Source organism: Pteropus medius, unplaced genomic scaffold (genome assembly GCF_902729225.1).
Source record: "Pteropus medius unplaced genomic scaffold, Ma_sr-lr_union100, whole genome shotgun sequence".
NCBI lineage: Eukaryota > Metazoa > Chordata > Mammalia > Chiroptera > Pteropodidae > Pteropus > Pteropus medius.
In genome coordinates this window covers 245,267-260,903 of record NW_024356249.1, presented here as the reverse complement: position 1 = coordinate 260,903, position 15,637 = coordinate 245,267, and the positions used below count along the sequence as shown (strand labels likewise).

The 15,637-nt window shown below is 45.8% G+C and overlaps 1 protein-coding gene across 4 annotated transcripts in view; it reads right to left on the bottom strand.

Moving 5' to 3' along the window:
- Positions 1-2,283: 2,283 nt before the first annotated feature.
- Positions 2,284-15,637, bottom strand: part of TCAF1 (TRPM8 channel associated factor 1) — a 48,643-nt gene continuing 35,289 nt past the window's right edge. For 3 of the 4 annotated variants that reach the window (XM_039860695.1, XM_039860699.1, XM_039860698.1), the window contains exons 3-9: positions 12,472-13,466; positions 12,099-12,196; positions 10,822-11,035; positions 10,280-10,519; positions 9,136-9,473; positions 7,374-7,624; positions 2,284-4,803 (exon numbers count right to left, since the gene is read on the bottom strand). In XM_039860695.1, the coding sequence (XP_039716629.1) occupies positions 4,794-4,803; positions 7,374-7,624; positions 9,136-9,473; positions 10,280-10,519; positions 10,822-11,035; positions 12,099-12,196; positions 12,472-13,466 (2,146 nt within the window). In that variant the 3' untranslated portion in view covers positions 2,284-4,793. Of the gene's footprint in view, positions 4,804-7,347; positions 7,625-9,135; positions 9,474-10,279; positions 10,520-10,821; positions 11,036-12,098; positions 12,197-12,471; positions 13,467-15,637 lie in introns of all 4 variants that reach the window. The other variant, XM_039860696.1, reaches the window with a different exon arrangement.

The window sequence follows — 15,637 nt, the reverse complement described above, 5'->3', positions numbered from 1 at the left end:
TTGACATCTGAGGACAGATTACAAAGTCATGCATTTCCTTTAGATCAACAGCTCCTATCATAATGTCAAGGTCAGACGTCTGTGATCCAGACTTACATCTGAGAAAGTAGCTATTGACCATTATAGGATGAAACTCACGTCTGTCTTGCTGTTCTCAATATGTCGAGCATAATTTTACCTCTTTTTGCCTTAAATTATCTACATCGTTCGTTCCATCATTTCTTTCAAGAATCTGCTCAAATGTCACCTTATCAGAGGAGCTTTCTTGGACCCATTGTGCATTCTCTTACCCACGTCCTTGCTTACTTTTATATTCCTTTATAGTGCTTTTTATACCTGATATGTTTATTTGTTCATCTTTATGTTCAAACTGAAAAGCACTTAGAAGGGCAGGTTTCTTATCTTGTATTTCTAGACCCCATAATAGTAACTAGCATTGCCATACGTGTTTAATAAGTGTTTGTTGAACAAATTTTTAGGTGGCCAGACAGCAAGAACAAAAGGAGAAAGTCCATGTAAAAAAAAAAAAAAAAGCTGGAGTTGCCTTTCCCATCCTTATTTACTTTGATGGAGGATGAGGAAGGAGTTTATGGTCTTTTTCCAGGTCCTTGGCCTCTGTTTAAAGCACAGACACTTCACAGATAACAGGGCTAGGCATAGGTATAGCCTGCTGTGTATACCTGGGTCTTGGACTACAGGTTGTGTTGAGAAAGGCGGGGCGAGGGGTTCTTCTGTGTCTTTGGGGCCTTTTGTGGACGCTTTGACTGGTTTTTATATTGTACATGTCATCATTTTGCCTTTCTTCCTATCCTTTCAGTACTGTCTCAGGTCTCAAATTACACCAGATAGTTCTGGCAATCCGTGAAAGTGAATTTTGTGTCAAACTTTAGGTAGTCTGCGCAAAGAAATTTTCGGTACCTACATGAACGTTTCGTAAATAATTATGTGAGTTCCTATGTAGTGCGGATGAACAGAAGTAACTTCTTAATGGCTCTCAGGCGCACATATTTGTATTAACATAATCCTTGGCTCCTGACAGTCATCACTAGTCAGTGAATGACTTGTTTTTAATTTACTTTTATTTATTCTATTTCTTTCTCCTATAATGAGCACCTATGAAATCAACTACCCAACATGAGACTAGAACATTGGCAGTTAACTTCAACTGCCCAAGCTTTCCTATCAAATAAATGCTTCTTTAAAAACAAACACAAAAAACCAAACATTTAAATGCACAGGTATCCAAATGCATAAGTAGCATTTCTACAGCTCTCTTGGATTAGCTACGGAATTGTCTATGTGTTTGTATATAGTTAGAAGATCTCTGAAAAGTTGAGGCTCACCTCCCACCCCCTTCTCTACCAAACTTGGAAGACTGACTCCGGTGACACGAGTCAAAGAAAGAAAGTCATTTCAAAGCGGAAGTCGAGTAGGGTCCAAAATCTTGTAATAAAGCGCATAGGAGTGAAGCAGTCTTGAAAGAAGGGTGTTATTTTTGTCAGCAAAAATAGTCATCACGTAAGGCCATACCTGGTTTGCTATCGGCCTAAGTGCATACGTTCGGTGAGGTTGTGACAACGGGTGGGACCTTGGTTTAGGGATGAGGTATGTCGGAGATTAATCTTATGAAGAGGAGATAGGAAGCATTTCCAATAAAGGCAGCTGCTGAAGATTGGCTGGAAGGCCAGTACGCATTAGAGAGCCCCAGCCCCAAGGCCAGCCCCAGTGGCCTTGGGAACTAGATAAAGAAGGAAAAAAAATAGCTGAAAACAGATAACGATCGCAGGCAAAGTGGCAAAGGAGACTAGCAGATGGATAAAAGTCCTCCAACACCACCTGGTCTCATATAAGACTAAAACGTATGAAAATTATCAAATGAATGGGAGTGCAAGAAAGCTCGCAGCCCCGTATGGTCTTGAAATACTTCCTGGAATAGGGGAATATATGTGCCTTCTTGGGAAAGAACACTAGCTGGCAGTCTTCATGCAATACCTTGTTGTACATTTACTCAACAAATGTTGAAAACTTGCTAGACAATAAGCCCTGTCACCAGACATATGGCGAGATAAGGGGCAGGCTTTGTTTTCTGTGAAACACCTGCAGAAACAGGGCAAAGTGTGTTTGAATAGTTGGAGGATATTAGGTGTGGCTAGAACTAGAGAGTGTTGGGGAGTTAGGATGAGCCTGGACACACTGGGTGGATACAAACACTTGAGGGCATTTTAAACCATTTTAAGGGTTTTGGTTGGACTGTATCTTAGTCAGTAAGAAGCCACTGAAAGATTTTTATTTGAGTTTATTAAAAATTTTTTCAAAGTAATACATGCACAAGGTAAAAAATTAAATAGTACAGAAGAACTTAAAATGAAAAACACAGATCCCCAACCTACCTTTTTAACTAGCCCCATTCCCTAGAAGCAATGCATTTAACGATTTCTATTTTTAGATCTCCTGTTATCTAAACTTCCTAATATTAAATAATATGTTTGAACAATAATTTCTTGGCTTATTAACTTTACACAATCTTTGATAATACCCCATTACAAAAGATAAGGATTTAACTTACACTACCCCCACCTTTCCTTTGCCTATCCTTTCCCAAATTTTTGATGTCATTTTTAACACTTCTGTTCATTTAATTTATAGCTTTGAACAGTGTACTGATCCTCTAGCTCTTGTTCCATTAACTGCAGACTTTTTTCACCCCCACTTTGATGATATAAGCAGTCCTCCTCTTCCTCTCCCCTCTCTTCCTACAGCTAGCTCTCAGCCTCTTTCTGCTCTCTTTTTCCTTGTCGGGATTACTTACTTTCAACTTCATTTCTAAATAAAAAAATTAAGCCTTTCGTGTTTTGCCTATAGGCTGATCAGAACACCGTATGCCAATAAACAGCATCTGCATTATTTGGGCTACGTAAATATTGTTTATTGAGAGCCACACAGAAGCTAGGACGTTTTCTTCCGTACACAGCTAATGTCATGACTGTGCCACGGGCAATGTACCTACCGCCAATGTCAAATGGGGTCTTCTTACATCACATGAGTATTTTTTGTTGTTGTTTCATAATTGGGTGTGAATTTCTTGACACGTTTTTGTTTTCTTTTATATTGACTACAGGATCTATGTTCTCCATGTTCTCAAACATCCCGGCGTCTCAATGATACGATCTATGGCACAGAATGCATATTCTTCCTAGAGACCCAGAGACTGTGCGCTCTCATCTGAAATGGGTCTGCTGGATAAAACTCTCTCTCTGGAGTGAGACATACTACTGGATAAGTGTCACTCTGAAGTGATGCTTCCTGGGCAAGGTTCATCATTTTCTAAATTCTGCTTCTTCTTTCCTGGTTCTCACCCTCATTTTGCTGGAGAACTTCCTCAAGGTGCTTTCTCAGTAAGGGTGCAAAGGAGGTAGACTTTCTGAAAACTTACATGTCAGAAAATGTCTTTATTTTGGCTTGACCCTTGACAGTTTGGCTTGCTATGGAATCCTGGATAAAAAATTTGTAAGATATTTGAAGACACTGCTCCATTGGCTTCTAGCTTTCAGTGTTGCTGATGAAAAATCTGCTGCCGGTCTATTTCTTATCTCTTTTTAGTTAAATACGATGACCTAATTTTATTTTCTCTCTGGGCACTTTCAATGTCTTCTATCTTTAACATTCCAAAAATTCACAAGATTGTGTCTCAAAATGTAGGTTTTATTGAGGCCCCCTCATTCTGGAGACTTAGATCTTTCTGTTCATTTTTCTTTTCTTAACCTATATTTTGTTTTCTCTTCCAGAAACTTCTAATGGTTAGATATTGATTGTCTATGTCTCTTTCCTTTCTTCCTATTTTCTTCTATTTCTTTTTGCTCTATACCTAGGGAAATTCTCTCAACTTTATTTTCTAGCATGTTTACTGAATTTTTTGGCAGTCTTATTTCATTTTCAAAGGCTCTTTTTATTCTCAGAGTTTTCCCTCTGGTTTTCATCTTACAAATACACCTCAGCTCTCTCTGAAGATATAGCTAGATTTTTAAGTTATTTATTTTTTTTTCCATTTTAACTTTGTTTCTTCCAGAATTTGTTGTTTTTCAAATCTCCTAATTCTAATTGGTAATTTTTTCTTACACGTTTCTCCTCTGGTATTTCCTCTCACCTGCCCACCCCGTCATGCCCAACGTCTGGGAGTTTCTAGCTGACCATAGCATTTAAGAATCACTATAACTGCTGACTTTTACTGGAGTTGGTGTGGGTTTCCTCTGTCATCCTATGGCTCAATCTGATTTTCCACGAAGCCTCTTCAGTGACTGAAAGCACTTGGTTACTTGAGTGGGGGGATGGGTCTCGACCGTCGGTAGAGAATTGGCTGACAGGTTGGGGGCTCACTTATTTCCACGAAAAGGGAAACTTTATTTTGGCGCACCAACTCCTACCTCTCCTAAGGTAGTTTGTTCAGTTCCTTTATATAAACGACAACGACGATGACAACGACGACAACGACAAACAGTAACAACAGATTTTTCACTGGTACCAAGAGCTGGCTGCCTGTGTTTGGTGCACAAGAATGGGATGGGGCTCAATTTTACAACTGGCATGGACAGACATTTTAGGTGCCCAAGTCTCTCGGGGGTTGGGTCGTTCAGATCAGCTTATACTGTCTGAAGGGTACCTTCACTCTCTCATTCTTTTTCATGCTCCACCAACTTTCTCTCTTCCAGAAATGTGTTGAGGTCCTCTTCGTTTATAACCGAATGCCTTCCGTTTTCTTTGTCGAGAGGTTTCTTTTGTATTTCTTGACTTCCGTTTCAGTGGGGCCTGGGGAGGGAGGGAATGCAAACTTACACGTTCAGTACATCATCTTAAAGTCCAAGTCCCACTGGAAGCTTATTTAGATAGGTGGGGTGACATAGATAACTTCATATTTTTAAAATATCCCGGGGGCCGTACTGCTGAAATGGATTCAAGAGGGAGGACATGGATATAAATATTATTCTAGATGACCGAGGATCTAATTTCCTTTCTGAGAACATGCAGCGTCTGGGGCTTCTGGGAGTCAGGCACTGTACCAAAATAACCCAATTATTCAAAATCCAATAAGCTAGTAGGATGCTTTCATGGTGCCCTGGAGGGAATGACTGAAACCTGAATAACCGGGAACCCACAAGCACTTTGGGAGCCTACCTCAAATTCTTCCTTTGAACTGGAATTTAGGATAGACAAAGGGACTTTTTGTTGAGATAAAAATAGATGAAGGGTAAGTATAAGCAGCCAAACTGCTGGCAAGTAGGGACATAAAGGCCCTTTTGTTTGCTGGTTGGTTTCTTCATTTACTCATGGATTTGGTTATTTCAGGCACTGGAGTTACTAACACCCATGCTGTAATCAGAATGCCAGGTTCAAATCCCAGGTCTACCACTTGTTAGCATGTAGCCTTAGGCACTTTACTTGATTGCCATAAAATTCAGTTCACTCATTCCTAAAAAGGGATCCATAAGTTTCCATTTCATAAAATTATTGTGAAGATTAAGTGAAACAATCTATATAAAGGAACCAGTACAATACTTGGCATATATTCAACACCTCATTAAATGACAGCAATTATTTTAAATGTTGAACAAATATTCAACATCTATGTTTAAATCACCTAGGTGATAGATATTTGTGAAATAAGGGAACATAATTTTATGATTGAAAAATGACATGATAAAGGAATCCAAAGAAAAACATTATCTAGGTCAAATCTTATTGTCTATGAATCCGCCCAATATCCAACAAAGCAAATAAAAGTGTATTAAAAGGATTAAATAAAAAGAAGTGAGCTAAAGGAAAACTGCTTGAATATACACAACATGAATCCTACAGCCCCACCTCTAGCTGAAGCTACAAAGTAGTGGGAGGTTCTGATTATGATTAGAAGACAATTTAAGAAAATCTTTGAATGTGTTGTAATTAAAGGAAATTTGATTCAGCTATACCTACTCATCTTGTTCCAAAGTAAAGGTTTCTGTATGTGTGCGGACTTTAACTGCCCAACTGGTAAGTCAGTCTTGATAGTGATAGAAACCTTTGTTTCTATGGAAATGTAAACACCATCACTGAGCTGGATGCCCACTGTTTGCTAAAGACAAGCACGCTCATGGAATTATTCTGGTTTTTCAAGCGTCTTCTACTCTTACTTAAAGAAGGAATTTTACCTGAAGAATGGAATGAATAAAGAGACCAGACCCTAAGTAGCTTTTAACACCCTGTGAGTTTAAAGTTCTTCCTTTAGATCATAAAGCAATGTACCAGAACCCTTTCAGAGGCTGGTATGTGATGTGTAGGATGGCACAAGATTAATTACACTGCATCTGTAAAAGCCATTTAAAAGTGAAGTCTAGTTGTAAAATGAAGTTGTGTTAATTAAATAATGACAGCTGACATTTTCTCAGTATCCAACTGCCAGGTACTGTTCTGAATACTTTCAGAGGCACTAAAATTTAATCCTCACGATAATCCCAAGAAATAGATCCCATTTTACAGATGAGGAAATCGAGTCACAGAGAGGTTGAGGAACTTGCCCAGAGTCACACAAGAAACGAGTGAAAGAACCAGGATTTGGATGTGGGGAGTCAACTGTGACAAATGACGACCTTAACCTCGAGGTTATGGGAAGGAGTCAGCTCACTATTCTGCGGACCAGCATAAAATAAAGCGGCCCCCTGGACAGCATGTGCTGTATTCATGAAGCTCTTCAAGGTTATCGAACTGAGTCCTCACAACCCTCTGTGGGTTTTTGTCCTCATCTCTCACACAAAGAAATGGGAACACAGAGATAAAATAACTTTCCCAAGAGCCTACCCTAGCTATGGGCTCTTTCTATTTCACCAGATTGCTTTTCAAGCTCTTTGAAAACTACCCAAGACACAAAGTATGTGAGTCATTAGGGAGCTGTCTGGTTATCATGGTAAACTTGTGTTTCAGCTGGGTGCTATGGTCAGAGTTTTTAGAATACCTTATCGAAAATAAAAGCCCAGAGTCCACAGGATGTCAGAATGAGAACCACCCTCTATGGGTGATGGCCCGTGACGGTGAACTGAGGCTGGCACAGACACAGGGGCCAAATCTCTCAGAACTGGGCCACATAGGGTCAGGAGGGAAAATGATAGCTGAGAGCAGAAGAATAAAACTCATCGACAGAAGGCCTTGCTGATTACGCTTCTGATTATGCTGTTTTGCTGTGTTCTGAACCCACTCCCTAGAAACAGAACTAGGCAATTAGATTAGGGCCAGTGAGCTGAGAGGACAAGGCTAGGGCCCTAAGAGACAGAGGCCGAGGAGTGAATCCCCATCTCTGCCTACCTCCCCAAACCTCTCTACCTGCCACCTCGCTGGGCACTCCTTACATCTGTGTGAGGAGGTATAATTTCATAATATTTTCCTTCCATTCGGGCAGATAGGCAAGGCTGGTTGCCACTTCCTTCTGGATTGGCCAGGCCCAGGCCTCAAAGAAGGGAGCCAGATTCTTCTGCACTTGGTGGGAGAACATCTTCACCCACAGATTCATCTTGTCAACGTTGTCTGTGGGCAAGTTGGTCTGGTTCCGATACTCGGTGAAGAGGCGGATGAATGGCTCCCAACCAAAGGCCTCCTGCAGCTGGAAAGAGAAAGAAGAGGCGGGATGGGACAGCTGGTCGACAAGACCAGCCCTCTAAGAAATGAACTGAATGCGCTTCGCCCCTTAAAGGCTAGTTTCGTGTCTATCACTGAGACCCTGTCTCCTGTCTCACCGGCGGGCCTCAGGCCCTACTCTCTCATATTCTAATCTGAAGAAGGGCCTCGGAGCTAGCCCAGCGCTTAGCACAAAACAGACGCTCGATGAACGGTGGCTGTGGTAATAATATCTATAATGATTATCATTTCATTTATCGCCAATATCTTCATATGATTATTATCATATAATGATCATTATCAGTATTTATCATCATCCTGAAAATGGTGATAGGATATTACATAGGACTTAACGCGGGCTGAAGTGAATAAATTCTCATGTCTTTCACAGTTGCAAAGTTAAACTCCAATACGTGGGGAACACCCGGCCCTATCCTGACACAATCCTCGTTACTCATAGGTCTGTGTTAATTTGCAAGGCTACTGAAATGGCCTTTAAGGGGAAAAAAGTGAGTCCGGTAGAAACAGAAGACTATATATATAGTCTAAGTAGCTAGAATTAAGAGTAAGTGTAATTTTAGAAAAAGGTGGCTGTCCTGAGGCCACTGGAAATAGCGTGTGTGAAGCTGGGTTACAGAGCGTTAGAGTTCAAAGGGGCATTAACAGTTCCCTAGACGACCTCGACTTTATTTCACAGAGGAGGAACTGCTGTCTCTGGGGTGAAGTGGCCCCAAAGACAAGTCTAAGTCGAGTCTCCTGGCAGTTTCGTTGTCATTCTCGTGGCAGTGGGGATGAACCAAGAGGAACCGAGGCAGGTGAGGGGACCAGAATAGAGTGTGCCTGGCCCGTGACTGAGATCCAGAATCCTGGATGATGAAACTCCACAGTGAGCTGGGAACGGACCGGGGACTCGGGGGCGGGGCCTGGGGTGCCGAACAACAGTTCAAGGCAAAGGCACATCCAGGCCCATGAGGGATCTCGGATTGCCTATAAGGTGGAAACTGGGGCCCAGCCGAGTCTTAATGAGAAGATGGTACACTCATCGAAGGAAAAAAAGTAGGCCCTATCCCATGTGGCCGTGTTGGGGTAGAGGTTGTTTGGTTTCAGACGGCTGTTAAATAGCATAGTTTGGCCTCCACCTCCAGTGTGTCTGGGTCTAAAGCCAGTGACAGTAACTATACTCATAACGCTGCATGTGCCTCTGCCATGTTTTCACCTTTCTTGGTACGCTTCCCTTCATTACAAGAATCTTTTCAAACATGGGGGTTGGGGTGGGGTGGGGTGGCTGGGGTATTAAATTAAGTCTGCCTTAGGGTCTTGCAGAGTGATATGCTGAGATGCATCATCAAACAGGACTCTGTCAGGGTGTCTGAGGCCTAGTGTGAGAGATGGGTGTAGTGAGAGGTCTCTTGGGTTACTAGAATGTCACCTAACAATGATGCTCTGGCGGTCCCCACAGGAGGGGAAAGCCCGTCACCCTCCATGCTTGCCCATTACCTGTAAGTACGTTTCCAGCGCTGTCCACGCATTCCAGTTTTTCACATTGGGACCCTTGCCCAGGTAGATTCTGACTCTCTTCTCCCGAACTGGGGGCCACAGAGCAATATTGGCACGGCTCCGAGGAATGCCCAAGACCGTCTCGTGCACATACACACACCACAGGTTGCAGGTGGCCTCGGTGGTGTGCGGCGGGAACTCCCACTCCTGCCGCTGCTGGTTGCGGCCGAGCTCGTGCACGGGGCCCCACAGCCCCTTGGTCCTGATGAGCTTCTCATTGATGAGCTCCTGCACCGACTCCAGATGGCACATGATGGGGTACCCTGCGTGCATCCAGCCTGGGAAACACAAGAGGGAGGAAGAGGGGGTTAGAGTACTTCCTACCCATCTGCAAAATCCTTCTCTGTATTGTAGCTCTCCAAATCCCCAGGAGCCCTGATGACTTGCAGAACCTCAAAATGCTCAGAAGGGCAACCCAAACCCAGACCCTCTGGGGCCTGCCTCCTCACCCTCTCATTCTCTAATGCCTTCCCTCACTCCGACCCGAGAGCGTGGCTACAGGCGGTGATGCAGGTTACAAATTGCGGTTCATGCTACTATTCGATTTTTCTGTTTTTATGAGAGTGCCCTGTTCATGTGAACCTGTGTCATTATACTCTTCTCTCAAAATTAAGAAATCGTTGAGGGTGGTCCCCTTTCTCATTATTTAGATGTGGAATTGCCTACATTTGCATTACTTTAGAGCGGTCATCTATGTAAGCCAAGAAAACTAGGGTCTATAACAATGTCCATGGTTCTCAAAATTTTATAGGTTCCTCACCCCAGTTCTTTAGACCTCTTGGCTCACTGGTGAAACGCCATCGAAATATCCCTTTAAATGTCTTCCTCAGTGTCTACTGAAGGCGCACACACACGTTACTTAACCATTCCATAACTGTTGGACACCTAGGTAGTTTCCAATTTTTTTTTATGGGAGGAAGTGGCTGAGTCTATGTTTTCTTAAATCCATTTTTTCCCCTTTCATTTAAATGGCAAGGATTACATCTGATAAATTTTGCTAGAAAAACATTTTTACTCTGCTGGCTGCCCACTGCAGGCCCTCGGGGGCAGCAGCACAGAGGGCCGGCTCGCCCAGGGCACCCACCTACTGAGATCTGCACGTCAGCAACAATCCTCTGAGGCAGACGCAAGGGGAAGGGCTCGGCCCCCAGCCGTGCCACAGCCTGCATCACCTCGTCCCAGAGGCGAAGCAGCGGCTCGGGATTCTCCAGGGTGCGAAGGTTTGCAGTTGGCACCGTCAGGATGATGTTGTCCGTGGCCAGCTCACCCCAGGGACCTGGATTTTCCTGGATCCGCCTCTTCCACTCCTCCTGGGATGTCTCCCCTGGGAAGAGAGACCATGGGGCTTGAAACTCACTTTCCCAAATCCCTCATGGTAAAACATGCAACTTGAACCCCTGGAGAACACCGAGGTCGTGACCAAGCCTGTCCCCCTCTCCATCCTTCTTCTGTGAAGTCCTCGTGAACGTGGTTTAGTCTATCTCCTCGGCCCCAAAGCTGAATCTAAGGAGGCTTACCTTCTTTCCCTCCACCAATAGGAATCTCTCTCTTCCTGCACCCAACAGCCCCGATGACGTCACTCCCAGCTCTTGTCCCCTCAGGGCTCACTCCGCGGCCCCCACTCACCCAGCTTGTAGTACGGAGCATGCACGGCCCCCTTCACAGTGACGGGCACGGCACCCAGCTTGCTGCTCTGAGGCACGATGATGTAGAGGAGGCCGCCCCAGAGGCAGGTGATCGATTTCGTGGGCTTGTCCAGGCAGCAGCGGTTAATCACCAGCGGGCCTCGGAACAGCTTGCTGGCCCTGGTCAGGTCGTCAGTGTGGCAGCCAATCTGTACCTGGAGCAGAGAGATCCGCCCCAGAGTCACCTCGGGGCACGTGTGGGTGGAAGGGGTTAGGACCCAGGAGGTGGGGACAGGAAGGGCACTGGGCTACGACTCCAAGTAAGCTCAGCCTTCCCTGACTGTGAACCCGCGTGCTAAAAATAAACCCATAAAACTGCATCGTTCCTCAGGAGGCGTGGACCCTGTCGTGTGTAAATGTCCTCCTGGGGCAGTCAAACAGTTCCACCAAGGGTGATGTTGGGATGTTGAGGTAAGGGGCACCAAGTGTAACCACAGGCTAATTCTGAGGATCCCTGGATGTCTCCACAGTGGGGATTCTGGTGCTGGGAATGGGGTGGAAGGGACCCTGCCTTCTGCTGACTCGAGAGGCGTCTCAGTGGGAGGCGGTGTGACCAGCTGATGCAGTGGAGGGTTGATTCGGTTCCTCCCCGTCTCCAACAGCCCCCTTTCTGGGCCGATGGAGTGACTCCTGTCCTCGGTGGAGTCCTGGGATTGGTGTCCCAGGTTTATGCTAAACGTTCCAGAAGGATGTAGGCACAGAATAGGCCCGAACTGTCACAGAGGCTCTCAAGGGCGACAGAGGAGGATGGCAACTTAATCTGTAACCAGGGTGTGTGTATGTGAAAGTGACAGAGCTGGAGGGGGACAGGGCAAGCAAGGGACAGTCTTTGGTGTCCCAGGAAGAAGCTGGAGTCAGAATGGCCTTGTGCTACAGTGGGAGATGTGTAGGGGATGGAAGGTGAGCGAATACCTCTGTGTGCTGGGGCGCCTTGCCTCTGGTCCCTTTCCCGTTCCCTACTCTATGCCATTGGCTAATGCACAAACTTCAGAGCCAGAAGGTTTGAGTCCTGTGCTCTGAAATGTATCAGATATATACATTTCAATCAGCCAACGAGCTATTCTGTACCTTAGCTGCCTCCTCCTTAAAATGGGTGTAAAAGTACACACCCTGACTGCCGACAGGGTTGTTATGAGGGTCAAGTTAAGATGCCGACCGTGAAGGCCAGGACATTCGGGTTCCGTGTTTCGTGGGGAGATGGGGCATGCATGGCCTTACCTTCAGGTCAGCAGAGGCAGCGGCTTCAGGCAGTGAGACCTCTATAATCTGCCTTCCAGGGATGTACAGCCCGGTGCTCATCCAGCAGTATCTGGTGCCTGCCAGGAGCGCAGAAAGACAGACGTCAGTCCTCCTCCATGATCCTACCTCCGCGCGGCATCTCCGCGGCCCCTTCCTGGGCTCTGCACACCTCACCCCGTCCACGCTGCCCTGACTCGACCACTGCAAACGTTACCTACCCCCCGACCCCCGTCTCCTTGCAAGTGCATGGCTAAGAGTGGAGGGGGCTTTCTGGAGGAGATCAGGTCAATGAAGTCATCATGGCCCGGTCCCCCAGGCCCCCGACACTGAGCTCCCACCCCTCATTCTGTACCTGGATTGTTGCAGTTGACCTCGACGGTGATAGGCGACTCCGAGGGGCGCAGATAGGGGCTGCTGTACATATCTTCAATTTCTGGGACTAACAGCGAGAGGTCACTTCCGGAGTGGGCCAGCCCAGTGGCCAGGGACAGCATGGCGCCCCTGCAGCAGTCATTGATGACGGGGTTCTCCCGGGTCGCTACCGGCAGCCGGTACCGGCTCAGCAGCTTCCTCAGGAGCCGATGCACAGATGTGTAGGCCGGGATCTCCTCCGCGGGGATCTGCAGGAAGGCCGCGCCATCCGGCCCCAGCTTGGCCAGCCAGCCCTTTTCCACGTTCCCTCTCTTCCTGCCCATTATCACCTGGAACTCGGCCAGGGTGGAGCGGAAGTGATAGGTCCTGATTCCTGCTTTCGGAGTACGGAAGGGCCCTGGGTTGAGGCTCTGGCTCGTGATGCTGATGCCGAAAGGGTTAAGGAGGAGGTTACCCGGGAACCGAGCCAGAGGGGACACCCCGGGGTTTTTGAAGGCCCACCACCAGGCCTGGGCTCCAACGAACAGTCCCCCGCCCTCGGCTACGAACTCCTGCAGCTCCTTCACTCCCACGTCACTCACGGGCTCAAAGCAGTACACACTCGCCTCGCTGGTCAGATGGGGCTCGATGCTGGTGTCTATGCCCCCCACCGCGAGCAGGCCGCTCAGTGTCCTCAGTTCTGTCTGCACCACGATCTTGCCTCGGCGGCCCGCATCCAGCCAGCGCACAGCATTGAGCAGAAAGGGGCCCAGTTTACTCACGGTGAATAACACCTTGTGGCCCATCACGACCACCCGGCCCCGCCCATAGCGGGCGGCGGCTATGACACAGCCGTGGTAGGAATCTAAGCCCAGGGGAAAGGCCAGGGCCCCGTGCACCAGCAGCTGGGACGGGAAACAATCGGAGTTGCTGATGTCCAGCTCCGAAATGCCGTGCAGGAGCTCCTCTCTGTCCTCGGAGAGGTCGTCCTCACAGCTGCAAAAGACACACAGGTTCTGTTAAAGAACGGGCTCGGCATGAAGCTCTTGGCACAGCGCCAGGCATACCCCGAGGGTCAGCTTTGCTACCATGACCGTTGAAGCTCGTATAGGGAGCTGGGAGAACAAAGCGGGCAGGTCTCACCCCCTCCACGCTGCCTCGACTCGACTACTGCCAAGGAAAGACAGAGGGGCTGGGCGTGAATTCTGCTCTGCTCATTGTCCGCCTTCAAATTCTCTGAAGGAGAGCTCGAAGGACGCCTTGCTGTGTTTGCCAACACTACATGTTAAATAGTCTGGATTTAAGTATTAAAAGTGCCCTTTAAGCATTATATAAAGAACTGAGTGGGAAATTGTGTTTTCATCCTTATAAGGAATCTTGTTTATAAATTTCATGCAGCTCATTTTCTGTAGATGAGCTCAACGGACAGCTGAGTTCATGGTGAAGACTCCCTATTGTGTCAGAAGGTGAGCCAGGGAGCTGAGTGACCTCAACTCTTGCGAGACTTTCCTGCTACTTGAACCCAAGAGGATGGACGTCTGCACCCAGCACTCCACGCATTCACTGCCTGCCCACAGCAGTGACGCATATCCACGCTGTGAGGTTCTTCTCAGCACTATCTGTTCCTGTCTGTGCTAACAGACCTCAGGACACCCCTAAGCTCAAAAAGGGAGACACAGCCCTGGATGCCCAGCGGGTAATAGGAGATAAGGCGTAGAGCGATGTCTGTAAGCATGAGCCCCCAGAGCTGGTTATGCCACTTGTGTTAGGTAAAGCTGTGCAACCGTGTGGTCAGCAGGGAGCTGCAAGGAGACACTGAGAAATGGCGGTCAGGCAGACAGCAGCCGACCTAGAGTATCTGTTTGGCTGAGAGAACTCTAACCAACTGATGTGCCTGAAGATAAAGGGTTCATCCTACTAGATGACTCCTGCTCCGTGAGGAACTAATCATTATATTCAACGAGCTCGTCCTGCTCTGACTCCAGGTTTATCAAGCAACCTGGTGATTATGACCTTGCTTCTGATGATCATCTGCCTAAAGAAAGAAGTCATTGGCCAGGCCAACCAGAATATTCTAGTTTTGTGACATTTCTATTATTCAAGAAATATCTTGGACAGCCTAGCTTTGATTTGGTGATTCTAAAATTTAAAAAAAAAAAAATTCATTAAAAAATTTTAGTGCTTTAAAAACGTATATAAAATGAAATGGAAAATGTGTTTTAATTCTTAAAATGAGCTCTGTTTATAAATATCATGCAGATAACTGTTTTCCAAATGAAGTCAGTGAGGAAGTAGGATACTGTTTTAAATTAATATGTTGGCATCAAGGTTTATATACTATCTTATTATGACAAGATGAGTGATACAGAATGTGCAAAGTTGAAACCCAGATCCAGACATTAGTTGAGTCGCTAGCCCTTCATCTAGACAAGGACTCTAGGTGACGTCCTGCTCATGCTGAGCCAGGGGGCACCCTCAGAGACACACCTATCTGTTATTTCCAACAGCCATGGCTAATATGCAGAGGGAGATAAATAACTGATCCATCAACTGAAAAAGTTTGGATTGGACTTTTACTTCTCTTTCCCGTTTTCTTCTTAAAACAAAAGTTATTAATATACGAATAAATCCATGATAGCACTGGATTTCGAGAAGGGTACAATCGGCAAACTAGGACAGCGAGAAATATGCAGTCAATATAAATTAAATGGAATCAGATTGATCAGAAACTCATGACAACAAGAGAATCTGTAACTGCATAAATGTGAAAGAGAAGCTTAAGAAAACGAAAGGAACAAGGATTATGGTTTGTCCTGAGAAACTACACTTCGGTAACCAATAACGATCCATCTAGAATTTCACCACCACCTGACATTTAAATAAACATGAATCACCAAATATTTGATAAAAATTAACAGCATGAAAGAGTAATGCTAAACTGAACAGAGAAAACCAGCTCCTGAGAAAACGACAGTGATAAATGGAGAAGAAAGTCCTAAATAAATATTGTGCATCACTGGAGAGTTTTGAGATATCTCTCTCAGTCTCCCACAAAAAAAGCGGGGGAGGGCACGGACAGGCTGCTGTAAAAAGTTACTAATTAGAATAAAAATATAATTGCCAAACAATCTCAATTTTAATTGAGAAAATAAGTCTTGACGTAGATG